At 34.2% G+C, this 21869-nt stretch overlaps 1 protein-coding gene across 1 annotated transcript in view; it reads right to left on the reverse strand.

Moving 5' to 3' along the window:
* LOC137401439 (gamma-tubulin complex component 3 homolog) overlaps positions 1–21869 on the reverse strand; it is a 55025-nt gene that overhangs the window by 10258 nt on the left and 22898 nt on the right. Inside the window, exons 12-16 of the mRNA XM_068087780.1 lie at positions 19572–19710; positions 17817–18027; positions 12714–12897; positions 9419–9518; positions 7137–7268 (exon numbers count right to left, since the gene is read on the reverse strand). Of these exons, the coding sequence (XP_067943881.1) occupies positions 7137–7268; positions 9419–9518; positions 12714–12897; positions 17817–18027; positions 19572–19710 (766 nt within the window). The remainder of the gene's footprint in view (positions 1–7136; positions 7269–9418; positions 9519–12713; positions 12898–17816; positions 18028–19571; positions 19711–21869) is intronic.

Consider the following 21869-nt stretch of genomic DNA (forward strand, 5'->3'; position numbering starts at 1 on the left):
ACTTGTATATATTATACTTTCTCTTTCTACCAAAGCAGTCCTGCATAACACAGCGAGTACGTAGTAGCAAAAATGCAAGTTATGTAGTAGCTTGCCATTCTTCATAGCACAGGGGTTCCCAACCTTTTTCATTCAGTTCCCCCTTATGCCTTTTCATAAATTTGATTCCCCACTCACTTCTAACTCACATGACTAAAAACAACCGACACAAATTATAATCCCATTTTCTTGTACATATCTAAACATATAACAACATATTATTAGTTTTTATACAGCATGCATACAAGGCACAACAATACATGACCTTCAGCATGGCGGTGAATTGGTATATGACTAGGTTAACTTACTATCCAATTAAAATCTGGATGAATGTGTTCACATATATCTGGGTTCTGACTAGTAGCTCATTATTAGCAACTAGTGTTATAGATATAACCAAAATGTTAACTGATGAAACCCAAACTCAGATGACACAGCAGGACATAAATTAAAAATTTGACAAATCAGACACCTCGCTGTTCCTCCCTCGTATATTCAAAATTCCCCCCTTGGGGGAATTTCTCCCTGGTTAGGAACCCCTGTCATAGCAGAAGAATGTCTAAAGAAGCTGCTGTTCTGAAGTTGGTTGAATACGAAGCTCAAGCGGAAAACATATTGAACGCTCATCACATGTGGTCAAAATTTCATAAAACACACACTGCCTTTTATGATACGGTTTTTATGTAAAATTCAAGTCCTAAATCTTTTAATCAATTTTTTGAAGTAAAACCTAAAATTGCTTTTGTATTTGTCCAAATCGCATCTGATCATGAGAAATTAACTCAAATCACCAGAACTTTGAAAACTGAGAAGTTTTTTTTACAGATATTTAAGCATTTAAATCAAAATTCAAAAATTCAAAATGTTACAGTACAGCACTTTAGCAGGTATCTACTTATACGCACAATTTGATCTGTCTGAAGCCAGGCTAAGTTGGGAAAAAAGATTGATTTTAACCCTTTCACTGGCGTCCATGTACAAATTTAGGTATCGGCCTACAGCCAGCCATTTTACCGAAAATTGCTGATATTGCGTAATGATATGTAGACACTATTTGGTCAATTTAAAACTTTATCTAAAACCTAATTGTTATATATTTCATTTTTCCAACATGTTAACAAACACTGCTAGGCAACAGATTCAATGTTTCTATACTTTGTGCATTGCTAAGGCTAGGTGATTATACAATTGCTACGAAGCTAAAACGATGCTCTACAATGTTCCTTACTCTTACAAAGCTATTATTTTCACCACCTTCAGAGTCAATGCTGCTACTTTAAATATCTGTGTAATCACTAAAATCTGAATCTGAATTGTCTATAATGTCATCAACATAAGTAATTATCTTTTTCCCAACTCGGGAGGTACTTACAAAACTTACGAAAAAAATGGTCGCTTTCAAGTTGGCAATTCCGGAACCAAAATCTGAAATTGCTTCGTAATTTTATAGAGAAATCTTCGGCCAACACTGCCAATACCGTGACAGACCTAATTATTGTTGGTTATGTTGTGAACAAATAATAAAATTAAGCTACCGCGCAATTGCTGAGAAATTCGCATAAATACGCATACGGCAGTCATCCATAGATTTCGCATAAATACGCATACGGCAGTCATCCATAGATTTCGCATAAGTGTATACGACAGTCATCCATAGATTTCGCATAAATACGCATACGGCAGTGAAAGAGTTAACAGGATCTGAACTCTCAACTATCTGCTCGGTAAGCTGACACTATACTAACAACGCTAACCAACCCCCTTGCAACCTTTTAGAATATTTGTACATATAGCTATTACACATGACTGTCATGGTACTAGTATACATGTATATCTATATTTAGTCTAACAACAGTTTCTAAATACCATAGATTTTGAACTAATGAAAGTTATTGAAAAATTGAATGTTGAATTATGCCAAAATGCTTTAAAAGGTTGGTTTATAATCTTGGAAAACTAATATAATTTACATAATTTTAATTCAGCACAGCACAGCCAAATTATTTTAAGCAAAAACAGAATAGATCACTATCGGTGATGAGATACCCAGATTTCATCAGAAGAATTTAGTAAATGGACTACTATTTAGCAATAACCATCGGGTTTCAAGAAGAAACCAAAATGATTTAAAATAATGGACACTAACAAATTACAAAGTTATTCCATGAACAGACAACTCCAAATGGAAATGATGTCAGCCCTCAAGAATTTCTGATAAAGCTGCCATAGAGGAAGGATAGAGGCCATGCAAACTACGGTGTATACTTGAGCTTCTATATGACAATGCTTTATCATTAGCTTCTGCAGTCTCATACTATATATCCCATACCGATAAAACATGGCCGTGTGAGGATTCGAACCTAAAACCTTATGCACGGTGTATGGGATGAGAAATTTTTCAACTTTACGCTGTGATAACTTTTTATTATTTTGGTTTGTGTTAAAACTAAAGTTAGAATGGGTTCCCTAGTTATGGTATGTTTAGATGATACCTACTACATAGCCTATTGTTCCTGCGCTGAAGCAGAGTTATCCACTCCCAGCAAATATAATAGTGTACAATAAGTCTTCGGCATACGACCGCGTTTGGTTCTGGCTGGCCGTAAGCCAATGCGGACGTAATTCGATTCTGTATATTCTGTCGATTCCGATTTGATGAGTTTAGTTTACTAAACACATACATTACTTGAAGGAAGTTTTAGTACTTATTTTAGTAAACTTCAAACTAAGATTTTATCATTTATCCGTTTGCGAATCCATTTTTGCCATAACGGATAACGCTGAACTGGCCATGGCGAGCAATGTATTCCTCTTAATAAAATATATAAACAATACACAAATAGCCAAATTTTACTTTTGAGAGAAATTATTGCTGATAGTGCAGCAGAAAATAACTTTGCCCGAAGGAAAAAATAACGGAAAAGCTTAACAAAATAACGAAGAACGGCTTTTGGCGGCCCCTCGCACTGAGTTGCTTGACTTTCCCATGGACGTGGTCGTAAAGTCAGGTGGACGTATGTCGAATAGGACGTAAGTTGCCGACTTACTGTATATTTTAAGATTCAGGAGATTATGGAAAATTAGAACCAAATGCCATCTTTTAGCTACTCTGGAAATGTAATGTCTGCGATTTTAAATTTCATCGCAACTTATAAAAATTCCAAAACTGGCTTAATTTAATTACATCAGTTTTACTGAGCACGATTGGAAAACTCCTTTTGCGGAACAATCCACTTTTTATTGTAGATTTTAGAAAATCATTAGTATTTTATTGACCATCTTTTATTATAAATGAAAATCTGGCAGCGTTTAGATACACTGTTTATAGGAGACCAATCACAACCTTGGTCATGACAAAATTTGAAAGCCTGTGATCCAATCCTTGCAGCTTGATGTGGTCCAAACTCTCAGTTTCGCTCAACAAATACAAATTTAAACCATAACTGTCACGAACAACTTTTATCGTATTTTCTAGGTAAATCAGCCACGCTGATTCAGATGTTGTACTCAAAATAAAGATTAGTACACTAACGTTCAAAGTCATTTAGGCTTTTTTAAAGCGTTTCACTATCCGTTTCGAAAACAACACAATCAGCATTATAAGCTCCGTCCATAAATACGTGACGTAACCTAGCTTTTTAGGAACAGAAGTTACGTAGGGATGTTTAGACCGATTTAGAATAATAGAGATGGGTGCCTTAAAATTCATTATTATCTAAATCCAGCCTGTAAAATAGTCTCAGTCTTTTATGAAAGGTATATAAACTATGTAAAATTGCTCGTATCTTGTTACATAATGTTTAAATGGGCTGAACGCCGAGAAAAATGAGCTCAAAAAGCCCGGTTTTATCGCAAGCTAGCGTTGTTATCGCGCTCTTTTCAATATGCAATGCTAAATAGCTTATCTACCTTTCAGAAACGACTGAGATTATTTTTAAGGCTGAACTTAGATATTAAAGGATTTTAAAACACCCATCTCTATTATTCTAAATAGGTCTAAACATCCCTACGTAACTTCTGTTCCTAAAAAGCTAGGTTACGTCACGTATTTATGGACGGAGCTTGTTATGGCGATCGTGTTGTTTTCGAGACCGATATTAAAATGCTGTGAAAAAGCCTTCATTACTCTGAAGGTTAGTGGACTAATCTTCATTTTGAGTACAAAATCGGAATCAGCGTGTCTGATTTACCTAGTAAATACGATAAAAGTTGTACGTGACAGTTATGGTTTAATACCATCTCAAGATTGAGTTGATGCGTCAGAAATTTTGTTTAAAGTGAGTAAATATTTTATTGTAACTAAAAGCGAGAACAAATTATAAATTGGCCATAGTTTGGTGAGAGTAAAAATAGGGTACAGATCAATGAAAGGTAACGAGTACTCGCTAACAAATTCACAAGGAAGTAACATACGTGAAAAAGCTGAGTGAATGCTGTCTATCGATAGGTATATAATTTAAGCAGGTTTCAATCAGTTGGCACAATTTTATGAGCGAATGAAATTGGGTCTGTATGTTTGGCAGCGCAAACCAAAGGTGGGCCATTTCTATTGCGCAACATTGCACGTTTGCAGTGGCTTTAAATGAAACATTTTATGTGTAGAATCTATATTTAAATATACAATACTTACATTTAAATCTAAAAATTTACAATATTAAATACAATATTTAAATATAAAAATTGAACAGTCAAGCGCTTCCTTTTTTACAAAATATAGTCATAGCAACATAATGAACGTGATAATGATAGACAGCAGCTTTTAATACGCAGCATTTCCTTATCAACGCAGACTTGAAACAAACAGATCTAAAAGCAATGCACTCATTATTATCTCGATAAAAGAATTTGTTTTCTGGGCCACCATAAACAAACCTCTAGAAAAGCCCAAGATCCAAAAATGACAGCAACAAGCTGTCGATCATAACACATACATATTTTTAGCTGCAATAATAATGTGTTGTAAATTATATACAACTAGTTCACTGGCAGTTCGTGCACTGTGAAAGATCATCATGGGTAATAAGTATGTGCGCAACTATTCTTCGATGTAGAAACGTGATCTAGTGTCGCAGCGGTAGCGAGTTTGCCTTCTCAACGCTTCTAGCGTGGCTTTAAACTGACATGGCTCTTATTATTATAGTAAACATTTTTGGTTAGCCAATCGGATGACCAAATAAACAACAACTATAATAATAATAACTAGCATTTGTCCTTGACCTCTGTTCATTTTGGTGTACAAACATGTTAAAGAAGTAAAGATATTATTCCAAAAAAAACAATTACTCAGAATTAAAATAAAGCCAAATGCATAAACTCAACAGCAGCTACATATGTAAAGCGGTCTTTCCTAAATGCACCACAAGGAGCCAGACCACATGTCAGCTTACAAAGTAATCAGTCCAACAGAACAATGATGTGGTTTGTTGCAAACAGTATGATCAAGCAGCATGAGCATGCTACAGACAATCCAAGACAATCCACTAACAATCCAAGATTCTGACAAAAAACACGATTATGACGTCTATAGGTGCACCTCGGCAAAAAACTGGCAGAATAGAAACACATAAAGCTGCAACTTGAACGCAATAGCTGATGCCAATAACGAGAGAGACAGACAGCTGTACCACTAGTGATGTCATTTCAAAACGTATTTTTCTTCTGAGCGTTTTAACCGTGATCAAAATTTGTCAATTTTAATTTTGAAACTTCCCAACTGTCAGATCACCTCAAACATCAAAAACAATGTCAAATGATAGAAAAATACTGATACTTTCTGATAAAATCGACTAAAATGGTTTGTAAATTAAGGAGTAGCAACTGTGTGAAGTGAGTGATTAGCTGCAACTAGTAGGCTTCGTACAAATTGTTTCTGATTAGCGAGTAGGTAATTAACGTATCGGGTCTGTACTTATATGAAAGGAACCAATCATCTTCCTGGGTTGAGCCAATAGAAAACATGTTTCCAACCAAGCTGAGTCAAGTTTTATTTTGCAAAAACGTTAATTTTCATCACAATTTTTTCTTGGCAATTACCATCAGTGTCAGACCCATTACCACTACCGAGGCTTCACATATTATCTAACTAAGGGTGATTAATTAATGGGTAATAGTACTAGTGGCTGTGATTATTTCATGTTTAACAATAATAATAATAACGTCGTAAGCTATAGTGATAAATCTTTGAACTCAGAACTAGAGTTATTAGTCGTGGTAGCAGAATGAGCCAAAAAGTGTCGAGCTTATTCTGCTACACATATAGTAATAATAAATATATATATATAGTAATAATATATATATATACAATATATATATATATATTATTACATGTATATATATATATATATATAGGGTGTATATATATATATACAATATATATATATATATTGTATATATATATACAATATATATATATTGTATATATACAATATATATATATTGTATATATACAATATATATATATATATATTATTACATGTATATATATATATATATATAGGGTGTATATATATATATATACAATATATATATATATATATTGTATATATATATACAATATATATATATATATATATATATATACACCCTATATATATATAGGGTAATATATAGTAATAATAACTATAGTAATAATAAATATATATATATACATATACAATATATATATATATATATATATTGTATATATATATACAATATATATATATATTGTATATATATATTGTATATAATATATATATATATATACATGTATATATAGACCTTTTTATAGCATCACATGATGCAAAATCTTGTGCTGATTAGTTTGGTATCAAAGCCTTTTTCATAGGCCTTGTGGTTCAAGATTTAGGTGAAATTATATGGGCCATTGTAAAATATAGGATTTTACCGACGATTAATTATATCACGGTACAAAAATTAATTTGGTACCAAAGGAGTTACATGGTTTACATTCATGTTGAGAACCAAAAGACTGATAGAGTAGGTCTATGGTTGAAACAATCACTAACAAATGTTAGTGATTGTCTGCACCATTGTCAGTCAGGTCATAGGTCTATGGTTGAGACAATCACTAACAAATGTTAGTGATTGACACTCACCCTGTGAACTTGGTCCATGAGACACCTGGTAATAATGCTGTCGAGAAATTGCTGATGGGCAGCGATGATATGGTCAAGGTCTTCGGCCTTGTCTACTTTTCTAAGGAGATCATCCCATGCGCACTCAATAACCTGTACAAACACTAGATGTTAGCCTGACAAATCATCATAAACACAAGAGAAGATAACTTTAACAATCTAACCAACAGACACATTTTTAATGTAAAATTAGGCATTGATCCCTGAAATCTATGAATTTCTATAACCTCGGACATCATGACATGAAGTTACCGAAAATTCGCTGCTAAACACAGCAAACAAACCGGTTCTTGTGAAAAAGATTTCCAGTACCTATATTGTCTGATAGAAGACAATCCCTAAGATACAATTTATAATTCAACAATTTATAATTCAACAATTTATAATTCATCACTGGCAACTAAAGTGTTAACACCAGGGTTGTGGGTTTGTCCTGCGACAAATTATTTACTGCAGAAGTTTAGAATTTCAGATTTATTCCACAAGGACTTCTTTTAATAGTTCACTATATCTATAAAAAGTACCACATTACTAAACTCATAGGAAATTTTGATTTATGCGCACGGAAAGTGAAGGATACATATATGCGGTGTTTGTACTATTTATAAACAATAGCAATGACCTTTTTGAAAACCACGCCTACCTAAAAGTATGAAGAATGTATTAACAAATTTTGTATTGACCAAAGAAATTGTTGATGTGATGTGTAACTTTCTGAAATACAAAAACTATTTCATTGGATAGCGGAGCTACTTATACTTACTAATATTTATATATGACAGTTCTAGCTGATTCATACTAAATGAATAACAACTTGGCAGCCATGAGCTAAGTGTGAGTCATGATCATGCCTTGCAAGCCCAACATAATCAGCACGAACAGCTCATCAACAAACTAAGTGTTAGGAATACAACCGATTGTAAATCTAGTGGGAGTTATGCTTCCAATATCAGGATTTATCCAAAAAGGAAAAGTCTATGATAGCTCAATTGATTAGGAAAAGCAAGTTATACAATTCATCACATTTCGAAAGCATTCAGAGTTTTGTTTCAAGGAGATAGATATAAAGTTAGTAACTTCATTGTTTGCAGCTGATGATGTCATGAATGCACTCATTAAAAAGGATTGAGTAAAAATGGAAAACAACTTGGAAAGGAAGCGGATTGATTAAAAATAACTGGGTCTTGTAATTTTGTGGGGTATCAGCGAAACCCCCGTCCAACATAACGGAAACACAACTCCCACAATGAGCAAACTGATATTATATGCAGCGAATACCATTCCATTTATCTGCAACAGCAGACATTGATCAAAGCATATAAAACTGAAATTTTATACAGAATCCAGCAGTCGACTTGACAACAGAGAATGATTTTAAAGACATGTAAACCCTTTGTTGACATGAAATATTTTAAAGTGCGAGTCATAGTTTGGTCATGTGACACAATTACAGCTTATGGACAAGCAGAAGTGAGCACCCGCCAGCGCTGCCACATGTCAGAGTCATCATCCGCGATATCCACTGCCCGGTCACCTACACCTGATATGTAATAACAAAGCAAAACACTCTGACCGTTCACATACCATTATTCCAGAAATTTCTTTAGACTATGGATAAAAAAATGATGAATTTTCAACTTGAAAAATACAAAAAATAAAACAACTTCCTGTGCGAAATAAAATAAACCACATAAAAAAAGAACCTCTTTTAGGAATGTTTTTTAAGAAATTGTACAAAAAATACAAGAATAATATATTTTAATTAAAAAAAACATGCCCATGAATTACTACATGCTAAAAATCCTTACCAAGGCTAACAGCAATGACACTGAAAACTAATGTTATTCACATTGAAAAGATTCTTGCGAGATTTTCTCAAAAAAGTTGAAACCATTTGGTTTTATCTGCATTAATCTGAAACAAACAAGTGTATTTCTTTTAATCAAAGACATGGTTTTTGTGCTATCATTTGTCTAATCCATGATGAATGACAGTTTAAAATATCAACTAGTACATAAAGTATTCAGTATGTGCTTGAGACAATCAGTAAATAATCTGGAGTTGTCAACCCAGTGCAATAATTAAAAAGGAATGAAAAAACCATGCTACCATATCCATTCAGAAACCAAGATAAACCCTCTGTTTACTGTGTAAAACTACAGAATGGTAAGTGAGCATCAAAGAGGGAGGAAAGAGAAAGGGGGGAGGGAGAGGGGGGAGGGAGAGGGGGAAGGAGTACGTACCTCAAAGTTGATATAATATCCAATCTGTTGTGTGAAATGTATCATCTCTGAGGCTATGACATGCGCTGAGTGCAGCAGATCATCCAACTCGGACATGCCCCTACAACCCACAGCTGTGTATGAAATTTGGGCTATTCATTACAAAGATGTCCTTAATGTCATATGGCTTCACCACCTCAATGCAACAAAACAATACAGAAATGAAATTATTTGCATTTTCTGAAGCTTTACCCACTTATTCATATCAACCCAGATCTTAGCAAAGTTTATATTTAATGGAAAAAGAAGGCAAAAAAGAGCTGATGAATAAATTCTACCAGCAAGTTTGATATTTAAAGTAGCCAGATTAATTCAAACGACACGGAAACAACCTCTGACATTTCCTGAAACAGCCTTTTGACACATAAACATATTCACCACGGACACAGACAGCAACGGACACAGACACGGACACAGACATGGGGACACAGACATGGGGCTGCAATGATAAAAGTGTTGATTAAATTGATAGAAATACATGATGATATGTTCTTATATATTCCCATATTTTCAAAAACTACATATATATTTTTCATATTTTCAATACCTTCTGCTCAGGAGATATATTGCCCAAAGAAGTTAAGAGCCAAAGAAATTTTTTTTTAGCAATATCTCCCATTTTTCAAGTTCTGCAAAAAAATTAATGAACGTCAGCGACTTTTACAAATTAAAGAAGTGTGCTCGATGATAAAAGAACTGACCAATGAGATGTGGGCAATGTAAAAGAATTTTGAACCGATTCTAGTCCTAGTACCAATGTCATACAAATGATGAGCTGAGTACATCAGTACATATATATACATCAGCCTGAACAGCGATAACACAACTCTTAACTGGGCATTTATAAATTTTGCTCACATTTGGCACTCAGTTAACGAAACGATGATTAATGCTTAATAATAGGCGAGTCATCTGAGACTAAAAAGATATTGTGAAGAAATCCTTCAAGCAATTTTATATATGCGCCAAGATTAAAAACTTTAGTTATCTAACTCAATAGCAGCTGGCCGCGTGACTGACCATTTATGCTGTCTTATTATGGTATTATTCACACTCGTACCTTCAGTTGTTATTCAACTCATAGAGCCAACATATGACTTGTTCTGGTGATCTAAGCTAATTAAAATTGTTTAGTGTCATGGATTCTTCAACTGCAACCTTCTGCTCTATGTTTGACATTGTAATATATTTTAATATTTCAAGGAATTTATTCGTTTTACTATTACCGTACAATAGATGTTTACCATCTGGGGTTACACTCAAATTGCACAATCCTGGAAACCAAAAGTGTGAATGACTTCAACAATAACCCTTTTGTGTTCTGAAACATTTTTATGTGTTAATCAGCTTTTACAACAAGTAATAAGATTTGTTGCTGACATTCAGATGTTAATAACAACTTGGATTATTCTAATAAATTTATTCCAGAAATCAGAGGGTCTGCCTAGTTGAAATAATACAACAGTATGCAGACGCAAAGAGAAAGCAACTCCCAAACGAATAAACAATGAAGCTCCTTTAGAGCCATTTTATTTTGGATGTTCAAAAACAGATTGGGTTAATTCTAAAGTCTTCAATTATTCAGTGACTGCAATGATCTCTAAAGGCGCTGTCAGATTCCCTACTGATATACTAGCAAAATATGAGTAATGAAATGTCGAAAAGACATCAACCATGGGAGGTGCATGATCAGCAATTATGCAATACTGTTTCTACAGTGTATTCAGAAACTTGGAGTTATCTTCTAATGCCACCTTCAGCAATATGTGACCAACATGGTAATTACTCTATCGAAGGCTTGCAAATATATCCAACAAAGCATTTTTAGCCTACATCGACAGGGTTTGTTACAAGGAAAGAGTTTGGTTAACATTAAAATATCTATACAAATTTTGGTTCACATCTTTTGCAAATCTATCACCAGACATGCTCTTATCCACTGCCAACAGACCCTAAACAGTTGGTTATCCAATGCGTGGACCAACTAAAGGAAAAGCTACCGAATTTCTGTAAAAAGTTATGTAGGGTACTCGATCATAATCCTAACACCTGAGCCACACCTAACTGGGGCCCCCCAACACGTAGGGAACTTGATAGCACTCTAGATAATTGATTATAACTGTCATCTCATGAAGGTGTTTTATATTCATTGGTGAGATCATAGCTAGCCTGATGCCACTACTGTTGTTATCAACATGCTCGAGTCTGTTTAGAAAAGTTTTAAATGCTATACATGCGTGCTGCTGCTGCCACTGCTGAATGTTAAAGGTCTTTAATAAAATGATGAAAAATGTTATTTTAATTTCACAAAAACTAGCTATTTAAACGGTAACGGTGCATCTTAGGTCGGTACAACGCGCATTCAACGCATGCGCAACGGACATACAAGGCACTTGCAACGCACAAACATTGTAGATACAACGCCGACACAAGTAATTAACAACGCATGCGCCACAACGTGACACTGTTAACACAAACACACAAGCGTAATATAATATTATTACTATTATTACACATTAATATTATTAATAATATTAATGTGCCACTAATAATAATAGTAATAATATTATATTATTATTCAATTGTCTATTTACATTTATAGTCTGTTAATAAAACAGGTCTAAACATTACACAAAGTATTCTATTTATTTTCTATTGACTGTCGCATGTGCGTTGTGATGATAGTGTATGCGTGTTGTATCCACAATGTTTGTGCTTTGCAAGTGCCTTGTATGTCCGTTGCGCATGCGTTGTATGCACGTTGTACCGACCTAAGATGCACCATTACCATTTAAACACCTGCATATTTCACTTTTCTGTGTAGCTAATGAAACATTAAAATGTCTACTGGTAGGGCTCAGCCTTCTAACAGTAGACTTATTATAACCATAACTTCGAGGGTCTCATCTGGCAATGACCCAGAGTCATATTAATAAAAATGTAAAGTTATTTCCTCCTTTCAGTGGACAACTCAAACTATTACATTTATAATGGACGTCAGCTTTTTTACCTTATTAAACACACTAGGTTTTACACGGAGCACCAAATTTAAGTAGTTTTCACGAGTAGCGTATACTGTAAAACCTCCAATTGAATGCCACCTCTATTTGACCGCAACTATAGGAGAAGGATTGAAAATGGAGGGCCATGACATTCAAATAGAAGCTTTATGGTATGTTAATATCAGCTGATGACTCTATATTGCGGTGAATCATCTCAAGTTAGCGGGAAGCGTGAGTATATAGAACACTCCTACCTGAGTCTACGGCTATATTCCTGTTTCAACCTCCAGAGGTTGGCGAGGGCATACTCCATCCTCTTAGCTCTCCACAGGAAGTTGAATATGCGTAAGTAGAATATCATAGTGTCATGAGTGAAGACTGTTGATATTGGGCCTCGGGTCCTGTAGTCCAGACTGAACACGTCCCAACCAAGATCCCCTGTTCATAATCAACTCTCACACTATTTTGTTTTTTAAAGATAAACTTGCACAAAATTTTAGTAGATTTTATCCGAAAGTATCAGTTCTTTTACATCTTTTGTGATTTGGTTTCCGATGTTTGAGGTGATCTGACTGCCAGGATGCTTCAAGATTAAAATCGACAAAACTTGATAACGGTTAAAAGGTTCAGAAGAAACAATGACGTCATTAGTTGAGCGGCTGCCTCTTTCTCTAATTATTGATATCGGTATTGCATTTTAGTTGCAGCGTTACTCATCTTTATTCTGTCGGTCTCTTGGTAACTATAGATGTCATGATCGCATCGCAGCTTGATTCCGAGCATTAAAAGAAAAGATCTTATTCAAACTCTCGATGTCAAATTCTAAACTGTCAAATTCTAAACTGTCTCTAGATGTGGTCTAAAAAGACAAAAATTACATCAAATTGAAGCTTGATGTCTTTATATTAATATTTTCAATTGCATCGTTGCAATAGTGTATCTGTGCATCTGTAAACCATAGCGATCTAAGGTTACTATTACAAAAACACTGAACTAGCATAAAACTGTTGACTTTTTTATTTGAAAAATTTGCTTCAGATGAGATTCAAGCTCATGTCAGGTTGTTTAGATGCGTCACATGCTATCTACTGATTGTTAACATAAAACTTCAAATATAGCCTTAGATACATTGCTATAGACATTGTAAATGTAACCATATGAACACCCAATGCTGATGAGACCGTAGATGAACTTATAAACAAGAAGCGTGATTATTGACTTCATTTTAGGGGAAGTTTGGGCATGTCTTTTACTTCTGAGCTTTTTAACTGCGCTCAAGTTTTGCCAATTTTAATCTTGAAACTCCCTGGCAGCCAGACAAACTAAAACTACAAACAAAATCTGAAACAATAGAAAAATACCAACACTTTCTGATAAAATACTTTAAAATCTGATATGAGTATCAGATTTAAACCATAACTGTCACGAAAAACTTTTATCGTATTTACTAGGTAAATCAGACACGCTGATTCCGATTTTGTACTCAAAATAAAAATTAGTCCACTAACTTTCAGAGTAATGAAGGCTTTTTTACAGCGTTTAAATATCAGTCTCGAAAACAACACGATCAGCATAACAAGCTCCGCCCATAAATACGTGATGTAACCTAGCTTTTTAGGAACAGAAGTTACGTAGGGATGTTTAGACCAATTTATAATAATAGAGATGGGTGTTTTAAAATCCATTAATATCTAAATTCAGCCTTAAAAATAATATCAGTCTTTTCTGAAAGGTAGATAAGCTATTTAGCATTGCATATTGAAAAGAGCGCGATAACAACGCTAGCTTGTGATAAAACCGCGCTTTTTGAGCTCATTTTTCTCGGCGTTCAGCCCATTTAAACGTCATTTAACAAGCTATGAGCAATTTTAAATAGTTTATATACCTTTCATAAGAGACTGCAATTATTTTACAGGCTGGATTTAGATAATAATGGGTTTTAAGACACCCATCTCTTTTATTCTAAATCGGACTAAACATTCATAACTTCCATTCCTGAAAAAGCTAGGTTTCGTCACATATTTATGGGCGGAGCTTGTAATGCTGATTGTGTTGTTTTCGAAACGGATATTGAAACGCTTTAAAAAAGCCTAAATGACTTTGAAGGTTAGTGGACTAATCTTTATTTTGAGTACAAAATCGGAATCAGCGTGTCTGATTTACTTAATAAATACGATAAATGTTGTTCGTGACAGTTATGGTTTAACACTTGTATGAAATTGACTATAAATAATATAATAATATTACACACATGCTATTTGGCAGTAACTACAGTGCACTCTCAGGATATGATTACCCTGGTATACAATTATTTTTACCTTATGAAGTGTAACATGATGATTTCCTCACCTCACCATACAAATCTTATTTCACCATACGAATTCAACAAAATTTTCGTGCGAGTTCAAATTTGGCAGTTGGTGTATTTATTGCGTGCGTCAAAATAACAAAGACGCCGAAATGCTGTTTGCCGAATTATTTTCATAACACTTGAAAGAGACACGATGATCGTGTTCTCTCAGTTCAGCAATTCTTGTACAGTGATACTTCAACTTACGAGTGTTCCAACGTACGAGAAACTTGAGATACGAACCAGCTTTCAAGCAAGTTTTAGCACTAACATACGAGCCATGTTTGAGATACGAGCACGTGAGTCAGTTGCCAAGTATGCCGGAGGTGTTTTATGAGAACAGCATCACTCTGTATTTTTTAACTGCACAGGTTATACTGTTGTACCGTGTTTTTTTGTGCACGATTTTCTGTGCAGAATTATGTGAATTAAACGTACTATGCGTAGACCGAAAGTTTGCCAGTAAAATGAAAGATAATACAAAGAAAAAGCAAATGATAACAATTGATATTAAACGGAAAAATATTGAAAAATATGCGAAATGTGTATGCGTGATTGAGCTAGCTCGGCAATATGACAGAAATACATGTACATTCATAATTATCAAACAGAAGGATTATATTCAGGGCATGTAGTTCGCAAAAGGACTAACCATAGTTTCTAAACGGTGCAGCGATCTTCATGACTGTTGATGGCATTGGACAAACAATTGGCCGGTGACAGCGTAACTGAAACGATGTTATGTGAAAAGGCCGGCGCTATCTATCCAAACAGTTTAATAGACATTCGGACAAGCTGGCTAGTGGTCGTGCATTAACCATTTGTGACGACATTTGTGTTCATCCTAATCGCAACATGTTGCAAGGGCGACAAAGGCAAACGTCCTTAGATAGGTTTATCTTAAAACGGCCGGCTAGTCGTAAAGCGAAAAAAAGGAAAAATTTCTCGCTAACCAGCAAGAATCTTCAAACTATAAACGCCGAAGAAATTTTAATTACGTTTAGTTGAAAATGAAAGTTTGCTTTTAGGTTTGCTTCTAAGTTTGTCTTTTAACACTTAGATAAAATCCAAATTTATCAAAGTCAACTGTTGTAACGAAGGATAACTTATATCTCCCTTCCTGGCAAACGCGAGTGTTAACTGCTATTGCATGTATTTAATTTTACATTTTAATTAATCACATTTCCTTGTATCATTTTTTATTTGTTGCTTTTTGAAAGCATGTAGTACGTAAGGAGAATAACCAACATGTTCTTTCTGTTACAATATCTTGTTTTGAGTGTTTTATTTGCTTATTTTAGAGTATGGAAACCAATCAATACATATTTAATTGTTCTATATATAAATAAATTGCACCAACATGCGAGTAAATTGACATACGAGCTCAGTCTCGGAACGCATTAAGCTCGTAAGTTGAAGTATGACTGTATGTAAAACGGTCATATATTCCCCTTGAAACCAGTAACCAAGTTGGAGTTGCGATCCCTTTAAACATAAGGTTAGACAACTTCCCTTAACCTGCTAACAACGTTTTCTTGCCGAAATAGGTTGAAATGAATGTTTTAAACAGGACCGCTAAAAGTTATATTGAAAACAAAAACAAATTGATGTGATAGAATTTTAATGATAAAAAGTTGAAATTCAGTAAAATAGTTAAAGTACATACTAAAACTTCGGTTTAAAGGTTGACTTGCAACAAAATTCACATTACAGTTATTTGGTATCAAAAGATTCACCATGTCTTACGTTGTTGTGTTGTAGGTGAAAAATATGTGGAAATGTGATTACAAGCTCTTAAAAGCTCAAAAACGAAAAGCCGCCGTAGATTGGAATCTCTTTATTTCTCTGACGTATTCATTAGTTTGGTTATCGTCTTCTCACGTGAATTGAAAGGCCAATAAAAAGCTCAATATTAAACTTATCGTAGCACTAGTTTATGACAAACACTTCGGGTTTTACCGAAGACCCCGTATCAAATATAGATTTTCGCTACTTTACAGTTTTGTTTCGGCATTATCTAATTGTCAAGTCGTAATCTGATCATGTGACCTAATACTTCGCAAATCATTTTTGCAGCACTTTTCGATTATCACAGTTGACCAACAGGCTCGTCATGATTATCAGACAATGATATGTACTCCTTCGAGCTAAGGTTAAAAAATTAAATGAATTTTGTAAGTTATAAGATATCACTGCTAAAAATGACAGCATTACAATGGCGATAAAACAGACGCGTAAGAACAATAGACATGGTTTCATTGAATGCGTGAAGTATATTTGTGAAAATACTTCGACGAATAAGGTTGCATGAAAGTGTAAACAGAAATCATCTCCCACAACTACGTCCCATTTGAGCCGTTTTGGAAGGCGAATCCAAACTACGGCGGTCTCGTGTGGCTGCGATTAAATGTTCGTTTTTTAGCTTTTAAGAGCTTGTAGTCACATTCCCATATATTTTGCACCTACAACACAACAGAGAAAGACATGGTGAATCTTTTGATACCAAATACTGTAATGTAAATTTTGTTGCAAGTCAACCTTTAAGTGTGTGTCTTTAGTAAGGTAAACTTATTTGAAGTGAATTCAAAGTTTTTGTTATACGAACATCTGTCTTAAAGGTAAGAACTTTCTATGGTATGCACTGCACATAGACACTGTAACGTTACATTTTAATCTAGATCATAACCAATAAATACGCTAAATACAATAAAGTTACTGTAGGTAACTATAGTTGCTAAAGTTAACATACTATTTTGGTAATAATTTTCAATATGTACATTACTTATATAAAATTTTGATGGTTTTTATCAGGGGATGTTTGCATTATATAATTACTATGATTTCTATACTCCTACATACGATTTTTTCACTATACGATGCCAATTCTGGAACGGATCAATATTGTATTCTGAGGGTGCACTGTATTCTCACAATCACAGATAAAAACCCCAATCGAGATGTTTCCCAGTTCTTTTTACAATTACAAGTGAGCTCGTCTCACTTTTACCTGGTGATATCTCGAGGAGGCGTACATCCAGTCTGCTGAGGATATCTTTGTCCTCATACTGTGCATTGGTGGCTCGGATAGCTGTTTCAAGGATACCATTGAGGTTATGTTGGTAGAGGGCGCTGGCATCTCGTGAAAGCTCTGTCACCAACAGGTCCATGAGCTGCTGTATGAAATCTCCTTGGCCCAGTAGTAGGTAGCGTCTCATTGCCTGGCAACAATAGAGTTAACTTAGAGATACACAGAATGACAACAGAGTTACTACACTTTGACAATTTATGCATTTTGTAAATCCTCCAGAAATGAGTGAGTTTTATGAAAAGTAGTCTTAGTTGATGCAGCAGTTTGAACTGGGTTCATCTTCATCCGGAAATACACAGATACCAAAAATAAAGCATTATTATTGGTTAATTTTTAAAATACACTCATGATTTATTACCTTGATAATTACAAAAGTTTAGACTAACATTTTTCTTTAATTTTTTACAATATAGCTTTTTGACTGTTTGAATTGACACTGATTTATTGTCATCACTCACAACAACATACTCATTACTATAATAAGAGTGGTGTTTCATGACATACACAATGTGAGGGAGACTGATAAAAGCCACGTCTTACATATTGTGAAAAAGCAGGCATACTTAAAGCGATGCCTGGATGAATTGACAATCGTAGAACTTCCGTTTTCAGTATAAACGTGCCACAATCTGTCTGATTACATACCCAGGAAACCGTCTTCTCAAGCATTAGGGACAATCTTCCTCAATGAGCGTGTTCATTAATTTTTTGTGTGAAACAATTTTCTTTGAGAATGAAAGAAATTCCAAGCATCGCCAAACTTAATGCTAGTTTATTATAAATTTTACCAGAAGATTCTATTATCTAGCTAGCAAACATTGAACAGGGTTGAATGACAGCAGTTCATTTGTCTGAATTGATAAAGTTTCCGGACTGCTAAACTAAAATGCGAATCCCTGACTGAACTTCCTGTACGATGCTCCAACTACCCAAAACACCACAAATGACAGAAAAAAGGAAGTATTCGACTCAAGACATGTTTGAGTTTGCTCAGGAGCTGATAGCTGATTAATGATTGGTTGTTTGTGATAATAGCGACCTATTAAAGAAGACTTTTGAAAAAGCAAAAGTCATACACCAGTAATTATTCTTCAAGAAACTCGACTCGAGGCGACTGACCAAGCATGGAGGGTAGCTAGAGTGGCTACAGGTCAGCAGGTCAGCTGATTTGAGAAAGGATCGACACTCTATAGCGTGACCTGAGCTTTAGACTATCAATATCTTTGATAGATTCTAATTACAATTACGCAGTAAAACGTCAAGAAAGATGCAAATGAACAGATGTTTAGACAGCAAGAATTGTCTGCAACTTAAAAAAAAGCTAATGTCTATGCACCCCTGAGAATGGCTGTGAAGGTAACACAAACATGTTTGTAACATCCAAGCGTGACACCGTTACAATAACAGTATAAGTATTTGTTATTATGTTATAAATTGTACCAGAAGATTCTTGTATCTAGCTAGCACTCGCTCCATAGTTTCAAGTCATAGCGGTGGACTTGTCTGAAAATAATTGAAGGAGTTTCTGGCACTTTCTGCAAGGTCAAACTTAATTGGCCCAGTGTAAAATACAAATGCCCAACAGAGCTTCATAATAGCCAAAACACCAAAAATAATCTTTCAATATACAATACAAAAGCGTGTCACGGAGTTTGAGGGTGTGTAGAAGCTGACCTTGAGATGGTTGATGAAGTTATACTTGTTATATAAGACTTCCATAAGGTGCTTGCTGGTTACTCTGTATGTGATGTCTATCATAGACTTAAAACTGTCATCATTCTCCTGGTTAAACATCGGGCTGCCTTCATTCAGTCTAACAACGTTATTAAAGAACATCAGATTACAAGCTATAGTTTAGACTAGAAATTCCACTGTCATACAGCCCACGACCAAAGAGATGGCCAGAGATACTGGCAAAAAAATAAAGGGTACTGATGGTTGAGAAATGCAATATTAGCAATCAAATGGCTCTGCAGTGCAATAGGATAACTGCAATGGTAGCTGTAATGTACTGGGTGTGGGTGTTATTATATACAACAATAAGCAATAATGAATGGAAAAGATGTTTATATTTTCCCCCTGCAATAGGAGAAATGCAATATTGGCCAATATTAGAAGTAAAATGCACTGATATTCTTAGAATAATCAATTTTATTAATATAGTAATAATAGAAAAACAATACACAATTTTGATTACATTTCAAAACGTAATAGGTAGCAATATCGAGAAGTGGTATTTATATAGGTTTTTAGAAAATTTATTTAAAAAGTGTTTGGTCATGACAAACAACAACAATGAAAGGAAAATATTACACGTTTATATCTCTCCCTTGCAATAGGAGAAATGCAATGTTGGCCAATATTATAAGTAAAATGCACTGATATTAAAATAACCAATATTGTTAATATAGTAATACAGCAATAATAGAAAACCTATGAGCGTTCATGCGTCTCGAAGATTTCTGCAAACTGCAGCAAAATAAAAGCTGTTATTAAAGTGTTATAAAGCTGTAGGCCTAATTTACTGTAATGTATGTAATTCAACAACAATAAAGAAATATGTTTATTATAACTCTGAAATGCAAAATTAGAAGTAAAATGGCAAGCTACTGTGTACTATACACAGTTTGAAAGTTGGTTGCGTTGAATGTAGAATGGTTTTGATAAGCGATTTTTAACAGAAATTCTAGAATTCTAGAAATTCCACTGTCATACAGCCCACGACCAAAGTGATATTGGAAAAAAGAAAGGGTACTGATGGTTGAGAAATGCAATATTAGCAGTCAAATAGGATAACTGCAATGGTAGCTGTAATGTACTGGGTGTTATTATATACAACAAATAGTAATAATGAAAGGAAAAGATTATATGTTTATATCTCTCCTCCTGCAAAAAAGAAATGCAATATTGGCCAATATTAGAAGTAAAATGCATTGTTATTATTAGAATAACCAATATTATTGATATAGTAATACAGTAATAATAGAAAACCAATGCACAATTTTGTTTACATTTCAAAACGGCATAGCTAACAATATCACGAAGTTGTGATATTTATATAGATTTTTAGAAAATCTGTACTACGTAGTCATTGTCCTGTAGTCATCCAAACTTATAATTAATTATTGCAATAATCTCATTAGAACCGTTAGAAAAAATATCATCGTCATGCCTTTACTTACACTGCGTTAGATTTTTAGAAAGTCTGTACTACGTAGTCATTGTTCTGTAGTCGTCCAAACTTATAGTTAATTATTGTAATAAGAAACGTTAAAAAATATCATCGTCATTTGCTTGCCTTTACTTATACTGCGTTGGACATCAGTTAGAATGGGAAAGTATTAAAATGTGTTGGCAAATGAAAATGAAAAAATTGAAATCAGCAAAAATGAAACGATTTCTGTACTCCTATGTTAATGGCCAAAACCTTTGGCAATTCGACAATGCTATAGACTGGTGAAAAGTGCATGTTATTTTTTCGTGAAATGCGCAAGACATCTCCATACTTCATCGTTCAATTATCTGTCCCTCGGCGTTTTAATTTCCGGTCTTAACTTTTATTAAACCAAGCTTTTCAAGCGTTTTGTGGCGATTTTCGTTGAAATTAATCTGTCTATTTGTGTATAATCCGATCGGATGGGTAAGTTTTAAGATATTATCATAGGTTTACAAAGACTTGGTAACATATTTAAATAGTTTTAAATGTGTTTTGTATCGTTATTATACTTTAACGACTTTAAATTCCGATGCTTAAATTTTTTGATGAAATTTCTTGACGAGGGTTCGTCTCATTTTTGATTAATAATTTTCGTAAGTTGTGTGCGCATGCATTTATCATAAAACTCCCACACTTCCGCTCCGCTCGCGTGGTCGTGGGAAAATTAAAGAAAAATGTGTATTGTTTTTCTATTATTACTATATTAATAAAATTGATTATTCTAAGAATATCAGTGCATTTTACTTCTAATATTG

This window comes from Watersipora subatra, chromosome 8, assembly GCF_963576615.1.
Source record: "Watersipora subatra chromosome 8, tzWatSuba1.1, whole genome shotgun sequence".
Lineage (NCBI taxonomy): Eukaryota > Metazoa > Bryozoa > Gymnolaemata > Cheilostomatida > Watersiporidae > Watersipora > Watersipora subatra.